This window comes from Stegodyphus dumicola, chromosome 10 (genome assembly GCF_044657685.1).
Source record: "Stegodyphus dumicola isolate Sdum_Otavi_A_Nest chromosome 10, ASM4465768v1".
Classification (NCBI taxonomy): Eukaryota; Metazoa; Arthropoda; class Arachnida; order Araneae; family Eresidae; genus Stegodyphus; species Stegodyphus dumicola.
Genome location: NC_140777.1, coordinates 183,564,148 through 183,583,524, shown reverse-complemented (window position 1 = coordinate 183,583,524; position 19,377 = coordinate 183,564,148). Strand labels below are relative to the sequence as shown.

The following is a 19,377-nucleotide window of genomic DNA, read 5'->3' as shown; positions in this document are numbered from 1 at the left end:
TATACATCATTCTAGCTTTATTATAGTATTTGAATAGAACATGTGGCAACGATTAGATAATTCTATTCTTTAAATGATATAAATTTTGTGCATTATGAGTTATAATATGAACGAAATATAATACTGTTAAGTGAATCTAGCGCCAGAGTGTCGCTATGGTAAACAAATACTAGAGTGAATTTTAAAGAATGCATTTATTCTATTGTGGTTTATGCGCTGTCAGCGAAGTAGATTTAATTCACTCCAATAAGTTTAAATGAAATGCAAGAAAAAATGCGTATAATTTAATATTTCGTACAAGGAAGTCATGTGGTGTACACATCAGATTTTTTTCTTATAAAAAAAATGGACGTCGAACTTTTTCATGACACAGAAAAGAACTGTAGAAAGTTTGGTGACAATAGCTATAGTAGTGACTGAGTTATTAGCGAACACAGATTTTCTTTATATATAGCTAGAGTAAGTGTTTCGGTGCCCATATTTCCCAAGTTTACCATATATATAAACGGCATCCAGTAACATGCACAACATAAATCCTTTCGCCTTTTGCTTATTTCATTGTAGTGTTTGTTCTTTTTTTACAGCTGGAAAATTCAGGTGATCCCTTACACTTTTCCAATCCTCACGAGCTGACATATTGGGAGTGTGTTTACTTCCTGATTGTCACCATGTCCACGGTTGGCTACGGTGATATCTACTGCCAAACGACTCTAGGTAGAGGGTTCATCGTCTTTTTTATTCTCGTCGGGCTGGTGAGATCCTTTCTTTATGCTTCTTACTTACGTCTTGCCTATTACCAAAGCAGATATGTTGCACTGTAACAGGAACTTTTCCTAGAAGTCAAATTAAACTTTATGTGCGTATCGTTTCCTACTGCTGACGATTGAAAGGGGTATAACTTTCTAAGTAGTATAATTGTATAGTAAGTATAGTTTTTGAAAACTTGCAGGGCTTCCCTTAGTTCAAATAACCAATTATTAAAATTTTGTTATCTTTCCTGAACTGCTCAACTTCACCTCGCATTTCCTCGAAAGGATGCTAATTTAAATTTAAGTGGGTGTTTAAGGGGTGTTAAAAGCCAAAAATCTTCAAAAAATTGTGATTTGGGATTTTTGCATTTCTAAATTCTCTACAACTTTTAGCTTTCTAAAAAATATCATACTTTAATCTCTGTGAAAATTAGAAAAAAAAATTAACAGTTCTACCCGTTCTACTGGGCCGATTGTCGAAATTCAAATTGCGTTTCACATGTCTCGAAAGCTCGACTTAGGATATGCATTAGATTTATATATAGCATTCTTCAACTATAGGTATTTTGACACAAAATAGGACTTTATCTGAAAGGATATGCCTTTATTAATATTTCTCTTTTCAGAAACTTCTTTTATTCCTTCTTACACAGTTCGAAATTTAGGTTCATTCCAAATAATTGACCCATTGTTTATGAATAAAAAAATAGTTGAATAAAGAAAGATATATATATCAAATTCAATTTACACTGAGGACCTAAAATTTTGAGAGCTAAATTTTCAAAAACTTACAAGTGCGATTTTTATAACACACGGCAGTTTGCCATAATTTGAATCGTAGAATCGAAATATGGGGGAAAAAATTGGCATGTCCTTTCAGAAAAAGTCCGATTTTATGTAAAAATACCTATATTAGAACAAAGCTGTATATAAATCTAATATATATCCAAAGTCGCGCTTTCGAGACTTTAAAAAGGCAAGTTGAATTTCGTCAATCGGCCCAATAGAACGGGGTATATAGAACTGTGTCCCCTTTTTTCCCCGCAGTGTGCCTTTTCTCAGGAACTACTGCTCACAGGTATGTGAAATTTTTATGGTCTATTTATCATGTTTCTCAATATTTATTGAAATGTTGCTTTTTGTGATAAACTAAGAAAAATAAATTCACACTTATTTTTTGTGAGAAAAGTGTTTAATTTTACTGTGGCTAATATAATATTCTATAAATTACTCTAAAATTTAAAATATTTCAAAAGCTCAGTTTGAGTACAATGAGATAGGTATACTTTAGTTACACAAAAAATTTCAAGCATGTACTTATAGAGCACTATCCAGCACTATTATTTTTATACTTGATTTGATTTATGTAACAACGCTTAAGTTCCACCGCAAGTTGTCGTTGTTATAGTAAAAGTAGTGGAAAATAATAAAGGGATATTTTCGCCCTTCTTCTGTGCTGGTAATATTTCACGCTTGCGTGAGAAGTCACCAGGTTCATTAGTAGTGTCTAGTTTAGTTTATGTAGGCAAAGAGAGATAGATCCTATAAACTGATTTCTGAATTTAGTTGAAATCATTTCATCAGTCTATTTGATAAAATTGTTTAATAGGATAGTCCTGTTTCTAGCTCAAATATCTTCCATTCCAGTTTTAATACATCTAAGAGTATTCTTTTAAACGTGACGCTAGTTCTTGCAGTTTCATAACAGAGGATGCACGTTGTATACAATCAGATATTAAACTCTTGTTATTAATAAATTAATGAAAATTTTATAATGATTGAAGTTTATTACAACTTAAAACCCCGATGATTTTAAATGATATTTTCATTTCTTTGTCATTATTCCGATATTATATATTACTGAAATTACGATAAATACGGTAATAAAAGTTTTGCAAACTCTTCAGTTCAACTGAAAATCATTTCATCTGTAGATTATCCTTTGGTCAAAGCTGTAGATTATATTTTTGTCAAAGCTATAGATTATCCTTTGGTCAAATCTGTAGGTTATCCTTTGGTCAAAGCTGTAGTATATCCTTTTGACAAATCTGTAGATTATCCTTTGATCATTGAACTGTAAAGGCAGTTTAAATATTTAAGATGCTCGCTGTATTGAGCCAACGATCCTATTAGCCCTCAAAATTCTGTTTTATAACAGAATTTACTTTAAAACTTTAAAACAGAGGAAAAAGAATAGACAACGGAAAATGGTCTGTATAAAGGAGTGCCAAATCTGGTATAAAGGAGGAGAATGGTGACTAATATGCATCTTTACGCAGTTCCATTCGTTGGACTAAATGCAGTTCTATTCGTTAGAAACTGAATGAAACTGCGTAAAGACGCATTGTACTGCAGCAAACATTAACTAATCGATTATCTTCAGAAGTCTATCAATTACGTCATTATAAAATATAGAGTGTGCACCGTGGCAAGAAGTTTCTTGTAAATTCTCCCTTTCCACTCAAAAAAAGGCTTTACCCGAGATTTCTGAAAATGAAGCTTCTGTGGTTGCGGTGATTCTTCACAAACCTAAGTAGATGATTACCATTTTGTCTCGGATCATAATGCTCCACCTCCAGTCACCGATTCGTTTGAAACACTTTGTTGTTTTTCCCGTGTATGGCAAAACTATATTGCACAAACCGAACTAGATGACTGCCATTTTGTATCCGGATATTTACGCTCCATCTTCGGTCACAATTTCTTGAAACACTTTGCTGTTTTTACCATCTATCGCAAAACTATATTGGACAAACCGAACTAGATGACTGCCATTTTGTCTCAGGATCATTACACTTCATCTCCAGTCACGATTTGTTTGAAACAACCCTTTGCAGTTTTTCCCGTTTCTGGCAAAACTAATATTGCACAACCAAACTAAGATGATTGCCATTTTGTCTCAGGATCATCGCGCTTCATCTCCAGTCACAATTTGCTTGAAAAACTTTGCTGTTTTTCCCGTCTATGGCAAAACTATGTTCCACAAACCGAACCAGATGGTTGCCATTTTGCCTCAGGATCATTACACTCCATCTTCAGTTATTATTCGTTTGAAAAACTTTGTTGTTTTTCCCGTCTATGGCAAAAGTGTGTTGCTCCCAGTAGTCTGACGCGTTTGCAGGGGATACTTAAGAAAACTTAATCCTGTAACTTTGTACACATACCTCTTAAGAAAATTTCTTTAGAATTCTGTAATAAAATCCAGTGTTAAAACGTTTCTAGAATTCTTTAGAACTAGACCCGTTTTTCTCTAAACTATTTCAGTGATTTTTCAATAGTAATTTTTAAAAATTTAGACATAGTTTCTATAGAGTTTTATATAGAGGTATAAGTTTAAGAGATTTGGACAAGATTCTATAAAAATTTATGCAGAGTTTCTAAAGGTCTTCTATACAGAATCTTGAATCAATTGAAAGAGTTGTACTGAAAATATCAGATAGTTTATTGAAAAATGGTCTATGATTCTAAAAAAAAATTCTAAATGACTTTCCTTGTTTTAATTTCCCATAAAATTTGTGGAGAAGCTTTCGATTGTTTAAAATTATAACAAAATCAACAAAACTTTCTTTTGGAATTAAAAAGAATAAATTAAACTTTTATTTTTAATAGAATTTCTAGGATTTAACATGCTCTGTTACCCTAACAGACATGAAGCAAAATATAGCTATGTCTGAAACAAGGTTAAAAATCACCTTTTTATTTAAACAGAATTTAAAACACAAAAGGCCCCCTCTTGTGCTACAATATAAGCCACAACTCGTCATGACGCAACTTAACAGGCCAGTCAAATTTAAATCAAACTTGAACACAGTCGAGTATTACACACTTAAATATTACTGGAAGCTAGCTCACTACTCCATCAGAGTGTCAGAATCAAAATGTCGGAGCAACTCAACGCGATTACAACTATCACAGGTGGCAGAAAACTAACAACTATTGTTCTCACTCGATGCCAGAAACATGTTCTTGCTTAAAATCTGAAAATCTCAGTTCATTTGCCGTCTGTTGATGAATCTGGAAAGGAGAAGTAATAGCAAAAGCTGAAATTTTAAGTAACTGATTAATTAGCATAAAATTCCTTACCAATTCTTTAACCTAAATTTTGAACGATCTAGGATGTGGAGGAAAGAGGAGTATAAAGACTTCCAGAACTGAGTTGGGTCCTTCATAAATAATGTTAATAATTATAATCAAAACTATTATATACATTCTATGTGTAAAACAATTATATACACTTCTTTGCAAAAAAAATCGAAGCACCACGAAGGAAGTGTTTGTTTTTGATTAAATTAAATATGTGTATAGCTCATACACAAATAATAAGACAATTAAAAAATTAAGGTCATAGTACCTGTTCACGGCTCACAATCACCCACTGAGTGTTCAAATTAATAGTTGGTCGAACCGCCTCTGGCGGCAATGCATGCTGGAATTCGGGGAGGCAAGGAGTGGTAGAGGTTCCTAATGTCATCCTGTGACACATTCTGCCAGGCATTCATCAGTTGTCGCTTCATATCTGCGATATTTTGTGATGCCCCAATCTGGCGGCCTACCATGTCCCAGACATCTTCGATTGGTGAAAGGTCTGGTGACCTTGCTGGTCAAGGAAGAGTATCAACCGCACGGAGACTGTCCAGAGATATGCGAGCGGTATTGTTGAAAAATTGCCCCAGGATGGCGTGCCATGAAAGGTAATGCAACCGGCCGCAGGATGGTATCAACATATCGTCGAGCTGTTAAAGATGTACGGAGAAAGACTAAAGATGACCTGCTGTCATAAGAAATAGCGCCCCACACCATCACACCAGTGATTGCCTTTGTAAGACAAAGGCTGATTTGGATCGCTGGCCCCGTCCTCTCCAGACACGAACACGGTGGTCATCAGCTTCAAGAGTGAAGCAGGATACATCGTTGAGCACTATACCATGCCAGTCTGATAGAACCATGATGATCGGCTGCGACACCACTCCAGACGACTCCGCCGATGTTGTGGGATCAAAGGCAAACGTCTTAAAGGCCTCTGAGAACGTAACCCCGCATCAGAGAAGCGCCGTGAGATGGTGGACGGTACCACGGGAGGTACAGACGTGGCTGTAGAGCGTTGAATAGTCGACAATGATACCGTTGGGGCGGTTCGGGCCTGGCGAACAATCATCCTATCTTGCCTCGTATTTGTGCTCCATGGCCTTCCAGAGCTTTCATTTGGTCGGCAATTTCCTTGTAGCAAACATTGCTGCCAACATCTTTGCATAGAATTGTCTGTACGCAGCAGGTGGCGGCCTATTGCTCGGTACGACGACCCAGCTTCACGCAAACCTACAATGCCACCACGTTTGTTTAGTCGTCTGTAAGGTCTTCGATATCGTCGTAATGGCATCTTTACTTGCTTACGGAGTTACAATGGCAGCAACAAATAAATATAAATTTTCCGCCTCTGTTACTATTTTTATACTTGGCGAATTGCGCACTAGATTCCTGTTCATTTGCCTTGAAACTTTGATTATTTGCATGTTCGATCAAGATATTTTTGCATATCAAATTTCGTCACGATAGCAAAAGTCCTTCTTGGTGCTTCGATATTTTTGCAAAAGAGTGTATATATAATATATATTATTTTTTTGATTTCGAGAAATATTACAGTGAAAGTAAACACACTTTAAATAATCAATATTAAGAAACCATTTCTCTTATCAAGGGCATATACGTTTGCCAAATAATTTTGTTAAATAATTTTATGACTTAAACTGAATTTATACTTTCACAATATTTTCTTATTATATAAGCAATTCCGTACAAAACTTTGGGCAAAAATGTTGAAGAAAACAAATTCCGTTCAGAACTTATGAATAAAAAGCGTTTATTTTTCCTTCTTGTATATCCCATATAATGCATCAGAAACTGAAAATTTGATTTAAATACAATTGACAATTTTGCAGATTTTTATAGAATTACTTCCTGTTACAGGTTTCTAAAATTTTGATTTGATTTTATAAAGCAACGCTTCTATATAACTCTTACCTGTAAAAGCTTAATAAATGTTTTATAGAATTTAATAGAGAAGCATTTATATGAAGGATTGCATGTTAAGATCTATATTAATGTCTATAGAGTTATATCGGCCTCTATAAAAATGTTTTATTAAGGATTGGTGTGAACTTTCACCTATTTTCAATGTCATGTTTTTGTAAATTATCATTTACATGTGTAATAGTAATATTCTTTTTTACCTCCTGTTTGAGAAACATATCTGCAGATGGTATATGGCAGACTACTGTATTTAAATCTTTTTGTGCATTTATAATATTTTGTGTTTGTAGATGATATGCCGTTTATTTGTATATTTTTGATTTTTAGATTTAAATGCTTTTAATATTTCTTGGCTTTCTTAGTTATAGCTGCAGTACTGAAACCTTCAAACTAAAATTATTATTTAAGCAGAATGTGGTTAGAAAGATATTACGAATTATTTGAAGAAGTTTTAAATTGACGAGGCTTCTAATTCCATACCGTCAAATTTAAAAATAAAGACGTATTTCTGAGCAACGAAGGGGGGGAAAGTAAAATTCACAACTAAAATTATATATTATTTTATATAAAGTTTAGACTTCATTAATTTCTTATTTTGTAAATGAAATCCAAAAACAAAATACGAAAAATTGTAAATAAAATACAAATAAATATACAAAAAATTGTAAATAAAATGCAAATAAATATACAAAAAAAAAATATCGGAAAGTTTTCAGATTTTATATAACGCCCGAAGGGGCTTTTTTTGTGTATGTGTGTCACTTTTATTTATTAAACATCATGTTGTTCGCACTTAAACTATAAAATTCAATTCAACAGCAATATCGCAAAATAATTTGAAAAGACCATATCTTTAGAATTTCCGATACACAGTCTCGCGCGGAGGAGATAAAAATTCTTTTTTTTTTTTCCCGTACAGTGTTGCCATCGCTTTGAAACCGTTAAGTTTCTTAATTAAAAACTCATAAATGCTTTACAAAATATGAAATCCATAATAAAAAACCAGTTCCACATTGGGGCTTCTAGATGCCCATATTCGGGTGGAGACGAACGTTAATTCAAAATTGGATACTGCTGTTTTATCGCAAAGCTAGAAACATACATACATTTATGAAGCATCTTCATTATTTAATTTCTTTAAATATAACACAGGGCGATAATGTTTGGTGGCAACAATTTGAAAAGTGAAACGTACGTTTTCGAGGCAAAATGCCAAAACGAAATTAATAAAACCTTTTGGGCTACTAAGTGCCCCCCCCCCAAAAAAAAAGTTTTACCTTTCACGTTCTTCTGTGAATTTTTTGCACCTTTCTGTGAATTCAATTAGGTAAAAATATTCTTGCTGATATCGTTGAGGGAATAAAGCTCCCATGTACACAGGTTTTGATTTTTAGCTGACTTTTCCCAACTACACCTGGGACCTCTTCATGTATTATTCAATTTTTGCTTTCTGTAGTTAAATAAGAAGGCGAAAACGTAAGATTTTATTCTGTTTTCGAAAGAGAAAACTTTTGCATCCATGACTATTTTAACTGCGGAATATGAAAATTTTCAGAAAGTGTTGACGTAATTTTAGATCAATATCACGAATCAAAAATTTAAAAGAAAGAAACATAAAATAAAATTATTTTTCAATTCTCTCGAATTGTTCTCAAATACGTTCACTCTTATTTATTGAACTTGAAAAATATGACTTTTCTGTAAAATGTTAATGATTATTTATTGGGTGTTGGTCCATTATTAAAAGTCAAATAATTATTTAGTGTTTTAAAGTTTGTTATCCATCAAAATATTGCTAACGCTTACTTACGCTCGTTGGTTTTAAAACATGTTTTTAAACTATCCTTGTAAAGTCATTAGGTTATTATTTTTTTAAAGCAGAAATAATGAAAAATGAGTAACGCCCTCGCCGGGAATCGAGCCACGCACCTCTGGATTATGCGCCCAGTGTATACTACACTACGAATCACATGCTAAGAAGGCGGGAAAAATACTTTATATACTCCCCATTTTAAAGGGCGACTTGGGTTTTTAGGGGACCCGATCGCCAAATCCTGAGTGTGGAGAATCATCATCCACTACCCTTTTAGTTCGGGCGCCACCGTAGAGACATTAGGTATTTTTTAGAAGCAGGAAGAAGTGAAAAATGCGAAACGCCTTCGCCGGGAATCGAACCACGGACTTCTGGAATACGCGACCAGCGTGCAGACCACTACACTATGAAGGCGGGAGAAATACTTTATATCCTAATGAATTAAATTATTAAATGTACAAAAAATTTAAACATTCTTATTTTATTAAATTTGAAAAATAAATTTAATTTTTTTAAATTTAAAACATTAAATTCTTGAATATTTTATTTAAAATTTATAACTTTCTATTATATTTAGCTTTAACGTTTATACGCTCGTTTCAACTGATATATTCTTTATTTCACACTTATTTGTAAAAAAGCTATAAAATGTGGGTGTTCAATTAAAATTGTAAATTGCATGTTACAGCGCTGGTATAATTTCAGTATTCTTAATTTTGAAATGAGTATTATTCCCAGAAAATATTTATTTTAATTTCACATTTGTAACTTTAATTTTTTGGTAGGTTTGTTTAATGCAATTTTGTTAAATACTCATAGATATATTTATTTTTTAAAAAATAACTCTGCAGGTTTCTAAAGAACTTGATTAACAACCAAAAACAATCAATGAAAAATCGGTTGAACTGATACTTATAGCTTTACTTTTGTTTAACAACTACAATTAACAACCGCAGTTGTCCCTGAACCATGAACCACCGTTCACGTTTCAAAAATGCTTAATTGAGAAAACACACTGCAACAGAAAATTGAAAATGTTTTTCATACTTCTCGAATTTATGAAATTCCAAATAACAACTAAATAAACGATGTTCCGAGATGAATGATAGAACTATAAAATTAAAAATTTTACTATAAAATTAACTATAACCAAAATATAAACTTAAATTTACGCCAAAAGTGGTGTTTCGTTTTATGTTTTGTGTGTTACCATTATTTATTAAATATCATGTTCTTCGCACTTAAACCATAAAATTGAATTCAACGACAATATCGCAAAATATTTAAAAGAGCATATCTTTAAAATTTCCGATACACAGTCTCTGGCGATACTTTTTTTTCCGTACACTGTCGCAATTGCTTGCTTTCAAATCCTTGAGTTTCTTAATCAAAAACTCATAAATGCTTTAATAAATATGAAATAGATTCCAAATTCGGGCTTCCAGATGCCTATATTCGGATGGAAGATTACGTTATTCAAAACTGGATTGCTCTTGGTACCGTTGTTTTATCACATTGCGAAAAACATACATACATTTGTGCAAATTCTTCATTAGTTAACTTTAAATATAACACAGGGCGATATTATTTGGTGGCAACAATTTAAAAAGTTATTCGCTGTTTTTAGTGAATCAACGCAAATTCCCAAAACGAAATTAATAGTCCCGGGAAAATTGTCGCTTTGGGCTAAAAAGGTCCGATGATGTCACTATACCATACATTACACCATACAATGACTTTTCCGAATACAAAGGGCCTCTTGTGAATCTTTTATGGATTGTTTTCACACCAAAAAAACAGCAATTTAGCATATCCAACCAAACAGAAATGAGCGTTATTGGAAAAGATAAATTTTTGCCTGAAATTAGCGTAGGAATTTAGGAATGAGGAATTGTTAGAGTATACTAAACACAAATACAAATTAGTGACAGAAATTAAATTTTAAACGTTTATATTGCGTTTCAAAATCATATCATTCTTATCGGAATGTCCTTTATTTTTTAAGTCCAAATTAACTAAATTTAACGTTTTTATGTTACTTAAATAATAATAATAAAAGAAAATCTAAAAGTTTCAGATTTTAAAATACGACCAAAAGGGATTTTTTTTAACATTTTGTGTGTTGCCTTTCTTTATTAAATATCATGTTCTTCGGACTTAAATCAAAAAATTCAGTTCAAGAGCAAAATAGTTTTAAATGGAGCCTATCTTTAGAAATTACGATACACAGTGTCGCACGCTGCAGATCAAAATGTTTTTCCCCGTACAGTGTTGCCATTTTTCACTTGTAAATCGTTGAGTTTGTTAATCAAAATTCGTTAAAGTTTTACAAAATACTCTTATGAAATAGATAATAAAACAAATTCCAAATTTGGACTTCCAGATGCCCATATTCGGCTACAAACGTACGTTATTCAAAACTGGATGGCTCTAGATAGCGTTGTTTTATCACAATGCGAGAAACATACCTACATTTATGCGGATTCTTCATTATTTAATTTTTTCAGATATAATACAGGGCAATAATATTAAGTTGCAACATTTTGAAATGTAAAACGGTCATTCAGAGTGATTCGACGCAAAATCGCAAAACGAAAACAATAGTCCCTCAGGGACAAAATCCCCTTTGGACTAATAATTGTACTGTATTTTATAAACCCACGTGACTGTTCCTTTGAAGTTCTTTCAAAAATGATATTGTTAGCCACATTAGAATACTTCGGGGGGCCTAACAGGAAAGACGTTGAAACCAGCAGAAAAGTAGTTGCATTGCTAAACAGCATTTATTTTCAAACATACTACAAATGTAAAATTAGCAAAGCCACAAATGAAGCCACAACTGTGACTTTGCTAACTGGCATGGGTTTAGCCAAGATATCTCAATCGATTTCGAGGGCAAAAAGGTGTAAATCCCTCTCTATCAGGTATTTCTCCCGCCTTCTTAGCATGCTACTCTAGTGGTCAGCACGCTCAGTGCGTATTTCGAGTGGTCGGTAGTTGGAGTTCCGACGAGGGCATTGCTCATTTTTCATCTTTCTTGCTTCCAAAAAATACCTAATGTCTATGCAGTGGCACCCGAACTAAAAAAAAGGCGGTGAATGATGATTATCCGCCACCAGAATTTGGCGAGGGTCCATTAATACACAGTCGCCCTTTATAAGGAGGAGTATATGAGGTATTTCTCCCGCTTTCTTAGCATGCCTTCGTGGTGTACTATTCAGCACTCTCGGCGCGTATTTCGAGAGGTCCGTGGTTCGAGTCCCGACCAGGGCATTGCTCATTTCTCATCTCTCTTGCTTCCAAAAATTACCTAATATCTCTACACGCTTAATGTTAGAAATGTCATGTAAATTAGTGTTTCATTTTCATCAAGCACAGTTTTATATGATATCTAATTTAGTAGCACAAAAGTGCTATAATGTCTAACTCAACAGCGCAGAAATATGGTAGTCTTCAATTCAGTGGCATAAATATTTATCTAGAATTTATTAGCGCAAGAAATCTGGAATTATTATTTATTCATTATCTCAAAAGTATTGTATTTATAGACGAAATCGGAACAGCTTCTTTAATAGCACCAAACTGGGGATATTTCATATTCAAAAGCAACCCCCTCGGGGGAGGCTGACGTAGAGAACTCTGCGAATCTACTGGCTAGGATCTGTACCTAGACAGTCTCGTCCACAGGGGTGTACAAATTACGAAGATTGTGGGTCTGGAGGCCCTGGAAAGGTCACTTATTGGTCCGGCCGTTGATCTGGCAGGTCTTAGAGCTGAGGGGTCTAGTAGCCTGAGCTGGCGTCCAGGGTTCTTCCTGGAGTGGTGTTCCGGATACGCTGGGTAATGTCCCTCTGCCACGAACAGCCCAAGTGACTGTCAGGTAGCAAATCATAGACAACGGCTGGTGTCACAACACCGATCTGTCCATCTCTCCAAGGTGCGAAGGCAGGGGTTGAACCAACACCTCCTAGAACTTAACTCATGTTCATTCTAGGGCAGTGGTGGCGAACCTTTCTGGAGCCGCCTGCTGGAAATCTTTTTGATTAAATCCCCAACGGTCTACCATGTTTTACCCGGTACAGTGAAATTTTAAAGCTGATCGTTGTTAGATGATTTGTTTTTAAAAGATAATTGCAAAAGCCAACTTTCTGGTAATTATGATTCCTCCATTTCTCTTCAATAAACGTCTTCCTTTCAGCTTCATCAAATTCGGCAACAATCTTGCGGTTGGTGTTAAAGTGCCGTCTGACACTAGATGTGCGACACGCAGCACTTTTCGGGCACAGAATGCATAATGCTTTCCTACTGTGTTCAATCACTCCAAATGATTCTGTCCAAGTCTCTTAAAATTATCTTCCACTATCAATGTTTAATTTTGCCTTTTTTTTTTCTGGAGTCATTTGTGAGTGTTCAAGACTTGGAGCATAGAAAATCTATTTAACAATGAAAATATTAACACTCATCGGCAGTCTGTAATAAATTTGAATTCGTTTAGCAAACATTAGCTGCTTCAAATTTGACGTATTCTTTGCCATGTAACAAGTAATATGATCAGCCCAAACAATGTAATAGTTTAGTCGCGTGCCGGCTGATGACGCTCTGCGTGCCGACTGTGGCACGCGTGCCATAGGTTCGCCATCACTGTGCTAAGCGGACTCTTAGTGTCATTAAGTTGGGGAAAGAAGAATGTCCATATATTGTCGTTATTCAAAAGCACACATTTCAGTGTATGTTTACAGTACAGACGTAGTATTATGTTTAACCCAATAACGCTAAAACATCACTATCTCTAATTCAATACCACAAAAATTCAGTGCCTAATATAATGGCATTGTGTAACTTCACCGTCTACCGAGTAGCATAAAATACTACGTCAATGAAAGAAATTTCCTTACGTAATTTGGCAACACAATAGCGGTAAATGTCGTAATCAAAAGTACAAATTTTAGTGCCTCATTCAAAAGCTGAAAAGTACTGCAGCCATAACTATGTAAAGCCTTTTTATGTATTTTTATATTTGTCACATATTAACATAGTACTTTCACATATAACTTAGTGCATAAGTAACTGTATTTAGATAAGGAAAAGAATGTAATATTTTAATAACATACCTCTTGAAGTAACCTTTCTAGACTTTGTAGACCTTGCAGTTTAGTTTATCTAAAATTAAAACTATTGACTATGAAGCTTGGGCTAATACGTCCTAAAATATTTTAGCTTATATTCGCTGTAACCTTTGAACTGCAGTAACATAGTTAACAAGAAATGCTAGCATAGCACTAACATAGAGATTCCATGATTTTCTACCTGTAGAATATTTCTTAAAATAGTGTGCAAAATGTTAACTAATTAGAATGAAAATGTAGATGTCATGTGTTTCTTTCCTTTGTCTAATCGATGTAGTAAATTTATTGCAGAATGAGAGAATCCAAAAGCAACTAACAATACACTGGTTCTGTCTGAGATGGCTGACATTGTGTTATTTTTTACATTACTCAAAAAAGATTCATTATTTATTACAGATAATTCCTTGTATATATTTCATAACCATGTTTCTTTTTGTTTTAATATTAATGTATTATTCATATTTTCAATATTAAGTAACTTTAAACAGTCTTTTAGTTGTAAATCTGTTCAGTAAAATTGATACTTTAACTAATATTGAAAATATAAATACTCTGTATTTATTTCATCAATTAAAATGTATCAGATGAAATGATTTTAATTCGTAATCTTCACTACAAATAAGTAGACAAATTATGAAAGAGACGAAATTTAAAAAAAAACAATAATAAAGAACTCTTTTTACAGTAATTAAATTATGTAGCTTGGATTCATTACGAAATTCAGAGTCATTCTGAAGTACTTACATTAAAAGCTCTAGCTAAGAATTATAAAGGAAGTTCATTTTTTCTCCTCTGGTAGTGTTCGAAAAATATTATTCCTAAGAATATGCTTCTGCTTGAAGATTGAACAGGAGGCATAATGGTAAAAATATATTTCAGGGTGCCCCTTGGCGAAAATTGACGATTTTTGGCAATTGGCCAGCAAGGCGCAATTTTAAGATGGCCGCTACACAAAACCAAGTTAACAAATCAAAGAATTGCCCAAACTCAGTGTCCGTGTACACACTAATTTATTTTCACTTAAAAGAAATCAGACAGTTGCACAAACTCGGCATTGTGCACACGCTTGACTTTGTCCATGTACACTTCGATCTATTTTCACTTAAAAAATCAGGATAATGATGACATCATATAATCTTAAAACAAAGTTACTCATCACCAAAACTGAACAAAATCTGTAGCCTATCGAAGCTCAATAAACTGCATTTTAAATCACTCGATGAAATAGCATAAAAAGGAAATACATATTATCTCATCTACTCACTACAAAAAGGAAATATTGATCTATTATATTTAGCAATTTTTGTGTCTTCAGTCTGTGACACACATAATTCCTTAACAGCATCGAAAAACTTAAATTATCTCAACTAGAACATGCATTCTGCCATCACCACATAAATTCACAAAAATAAGAGTCAAAAATATACTCTGTAGTGCCGGACTGTCTGTGGCGTTTCTTGCATGAACATTTCTTGCGACAACCCCATTCAAAACCATCTGAAAGATCTTTATATTCGACCATACGCATTTCCTTCGCACAAACAGGACACTTATAATGACAAGTCAGTAAAATAATGCATAGTGCTTCTTATCAGTTTCCTTCACATAATCTTAATATTTTTTTCGTTTCAAAAACCTCCAGTTGAGAATTAAAATTATTTTTTTTTTTTTTTAATCTTTTCGATCTTTTCTAGAATTTAATTTTCTTTTCGGAGCGTAATAAATACAAATTAGTCGCCAAGGGTACTGAAATCATTAACTAAAGTATTGTTGTTTGGAAATTATATCTATTTGATTTTGATTTGATTTGACTCTTGAATTTGATTTGATTTGATTGAATTTGATTTGATTTGATGAGTTGGATTTGATTTGAGCTTTGATTTCTACTGAAATCCCTAACTTTTTCGTATTGTTGTTTGGAAGTTATATCTATTTAATTTTGATTTGATTTGAGTCTTCTATTTGAAATGATGAATTTAAATTGAATGTGAGAGCGATGGAAAATGTTTTGAAATCATTTTTTTTTTTTTAAGAATATGCTCATAATTTACACAGTAAATATTTCCTTGATATAATGTTAAACACGGGAAAATATTAAATCATTTTTCCCGCATGTTTGGTGTTTAACCGAGCAAACTTTGAAGGAATTTTTGCTTCCCTAGTGGTCCCGGGTGCAAATGTAAAATGTACATTTCCGACCCCAAATGTGATATTACATTAAGCGCTTAAAATATCTGTGTTCTTTTGATAGATTTTGATTTTGACACTAATGTATTTCCCTGCTGTGAATGTTATATTAACTATATTAAAATATAATAACGTTATGTAATAATGTTAACTTTGGGTTTTTCTTTTATTAACTACAACCTGATTAGCCTTTACAGGCAAATAAATGTTATATATTATTTCCAGAGTCAACAAAATTTGTTTGATTAATTTAGTAATTTAAAAATTTTATTTGAAGAATTTTGATAGTTCCGTAACTGCACATATTATTTACAAATTTGGTTAACATCATGAATGTGAGAATTTTAATAAACGATGTAATATGCGATCTACCACTTTTAGTTAGTTATTGATTTCTTAGATGGCGCCACTAAAATCCCATTTTTAAATATGAGAATAAATACATACTGTAACATATTTGCGTTGCTACGCTACCAACATAATTTCACTAAGAAATGTAAAGAAACCGCACTCAAAGAAAATCCGTGCAGACGATATACGCGCTTAAAATGTTTTTCAGTTATTCTGTAAGTTTTGGCTCTTAAAGTTGGTTGTTATTTCAAAAATAGCGAGATTTCTTTAAAACTTCATTACAGACGTACAAAAGAATTAATATTCTAATATTACATCAATAAAAATTATTTCTTGAATTAATTTAATAATCTATTGAATTTTTACTTCCGTTTCATTTAACTTTTTTCCAATTTTACAAGCAAAAGCAGCAAGGACCCTTATGCGAGATAATTTGCGATGTAGTACTCCGCGTACTTTGCAGGGTCTTTAGCAACGAAAGCACGATTCATTCGCCTACTCCGTCTGCAAGACTGAGAATGTTTTTTTTTTCGTGGTTTAGGATTCTATGTCACGAACTGATTTACTTTACTGAAGGAGCAAACGCCTGATTTGCGAAAAAGGGGGGAAGCTCTTTTAGAGTTCACCCACTGAGATCTGTTGCTGGAAGTGTGAGGAAAACTCCATTCCCATTTTAGGAGAGAAAAGAATCTTTATATTCTCTTGTAATAGTGGTTTTAATTTTTATCATTTTCCAGCTTTTTGAATTTTTTTTATTCTTGAATTATAGTCTGGAAATTTCGATTCAATTTTAGGAGAGAAAAGAATCTTTATACTTATAAGGTATTTCTCCTGCGTTCTTAGCATGCCTTCTTGGTGTAGTGGTTAGCACGCTCGACGCGAACCACGAGAGCTTCGTGGTTTGAGTCCTGGCAAGGGCACTTCTCAGTTTTTACGACTCTTGCTTAAAACTAATGTTTCTGCAGTGGCCCCCGAACTAAAAGGTGGTGAATGATGCTTCTTCACCGCCAGGACTTGGTGACTGGGTCCCCTAAACCCTAGTCTCCCTTTAAAAGGAGAAGTATATAAGGTATTTCTCCCGCCTTCTTAGCATGCCTTCGTGGTGAAGTGGTCAGCAGGCTCGGCACGTATTCGAGAGGACCGTGGTTCGAGTCCCGGCCAGAGCATTCCTCTCTTTTCATGTCTCCTGCTTTCAAAGAATAACTAATGTCTCTACATCCTCTCCTATAAAAGTCTTTAATTTTTATGATTTTATCCAACTTTTTGAAAATTTTTTATTCTTGAATTATGTGTATAAAAAACGTTCGAATTCAATTTTAGGAGAGAAAAGAATCTATCCTCTCCTGTAAAAGTGGTTTTAATTTTTATCATTTCCCAACTTTTTGAAATTTTCTTATTCTTGAATTGTGTCAGGAAAATTCGATTCTCACTTTAGAAGAGAAATGAATCTTTATCCTGTCCTGTAAAAGTGGATTTAGTTTTTACCATTTTCCAACATTTTCATTTTTTTTTTTTTTTTTTTGGGTATTATATGTGTCAGAAAGCTCGGTTCCCATTTTAGGAGAGAGAAGAATCTTTATCCTCTGCTGTAAAAGTAGTTTCAACTTTTGTTATTTACCAACTTTTGGAGATGTTCTTATTCTTGAATTATTTGCATCAGGAAAGTTCGATTTTCATTTTGGAAGAGAAAAGAATCTTTATCCTCTCCTGTAAACGTGGGTTTAGTTTTTACCATTTTCCAACATTTTTTTTTTTTTTTTTTTTTTTTTTTTTGGTATTATATGTGTCAGAAAGCTCGATTCCCATTTTAGGAGAGAGAAGAATCTTTATCCTCTGTTGTAAAAGTAGTTTCAACTTTTATTATTTACCAACTTTTGGAAATGTTCTTATTCTTGAATTATTTGTATCAGGAAAGTTCGATTTTCATTTTAGAAGAGAAAAGAATCTTTATCCTCTCCTGTAAAAGTGGGTTTAGTTTTTACCATTTTCCAACATTTTCAAATTATTTTTTCTTGAATTATATGTGTCAGGAAAGCTCGATTCCCATTTTAGGAGAGAAAAGAATCTTTATCCTCTGCTGTGAAAGTATTTCTAACTTTTATCATTTTCCAGCATTTTTAAATTTTTTATTCTTGTATGTGTGTCAGGAAAGCTCGATTCCCATTTTAGGAGAGAAAAAAAATCTTTATCCTCTGCTGTAAAAGTATTTTTAACTTTTATCATTTTCCAACTTTTTGAAATTTTCGAATCGAGAATTATATTGACATTTCTAAGTAGTTTGGTTTATTTTGATTATAACAAAGCTCTCAATGTCTATTTGCCTCACGGGAAAGATGCCTTCGTGGAGGACTTTATAAGGGAAACTGGCTACTATGCTCGTTATACATGCGGAAAACCACGAAAATGCCCATGCAGCCAGCTCGTTCTCCGAGATTCGTACTACGGACTGAACTACCAGCGTTCAGGCACTTTACCGCTTGGCAGCTGGTGGGTCGTTAGTTCTATGTGGAAAGGATATTTTAGGGAATCTCAAACTTAACAGCTGAAAGAAATCAGTTCAAGGAAGCATTTGATTGGATCTTCCGATCCTTCGATACATTTTGCTCCTCGCTTCAACCACGCTAATTATTCCTGGTCCCACTGTTCATTCAATTCTTTATGACCAATCGCTGTTGATTCAGTCTATGATCTTGATCTTCCTCATCAAAGTTATTGTTAGTAGGCGGTGAGTGATTAAAAAGAACCAATTCATTTCAGTAAGCGGACATAATTTATCCTAATCGGTCATCCCTGTCCAATACCTGATCCTAATCGGTCCTAATCCTAATCCTGATCCTTCTAAGGAGGCCGTCGCTTATGATAATAATATGTAACTAACTAAAACGCCGTAGACCTCACATTGCATTGTTACCCTGACTTTATTAATTCAATGAAAATTACCAAATTTTTAATGGCATCATTTTTAGATTGACTACAAATCATTTTAAATTAGGTATTAACAACTTATTCCAAACTCTTGTAATTACGAACTCAGTTCCTTGATTTTTATCCCAACTTTTGTCTAAAAGTCTGAATTAAAAATTATATAAATTATGTATTTCTGAAGTTTTTACGCAAAAGGAAA

General features: G+C 33.5%; 1 protein-coding gene across 2 annotated transcripts in view; it reads left to right on the top strand.

Moving 5' to 3' along the window:
* slo (calcium-activated potassium channel slo) overlaps positions 1-19,377 on the top strand; it is a 514,476-nt gene that overhangs the window by 298,586 nt on the left and 196,513 nt on the right. For both annotated transcript variants that reach the window (XM_085825984.1, XM_085825983.1), the window contains exon 7: positions 585-752. In XM_085825984.1, coding sequence (XP_085682110.1) covers positions 585-752 — 168 coding nt within the window. The remainder of the gene's footprint in view (positions 1-584; positions 753-19,377) is intronic.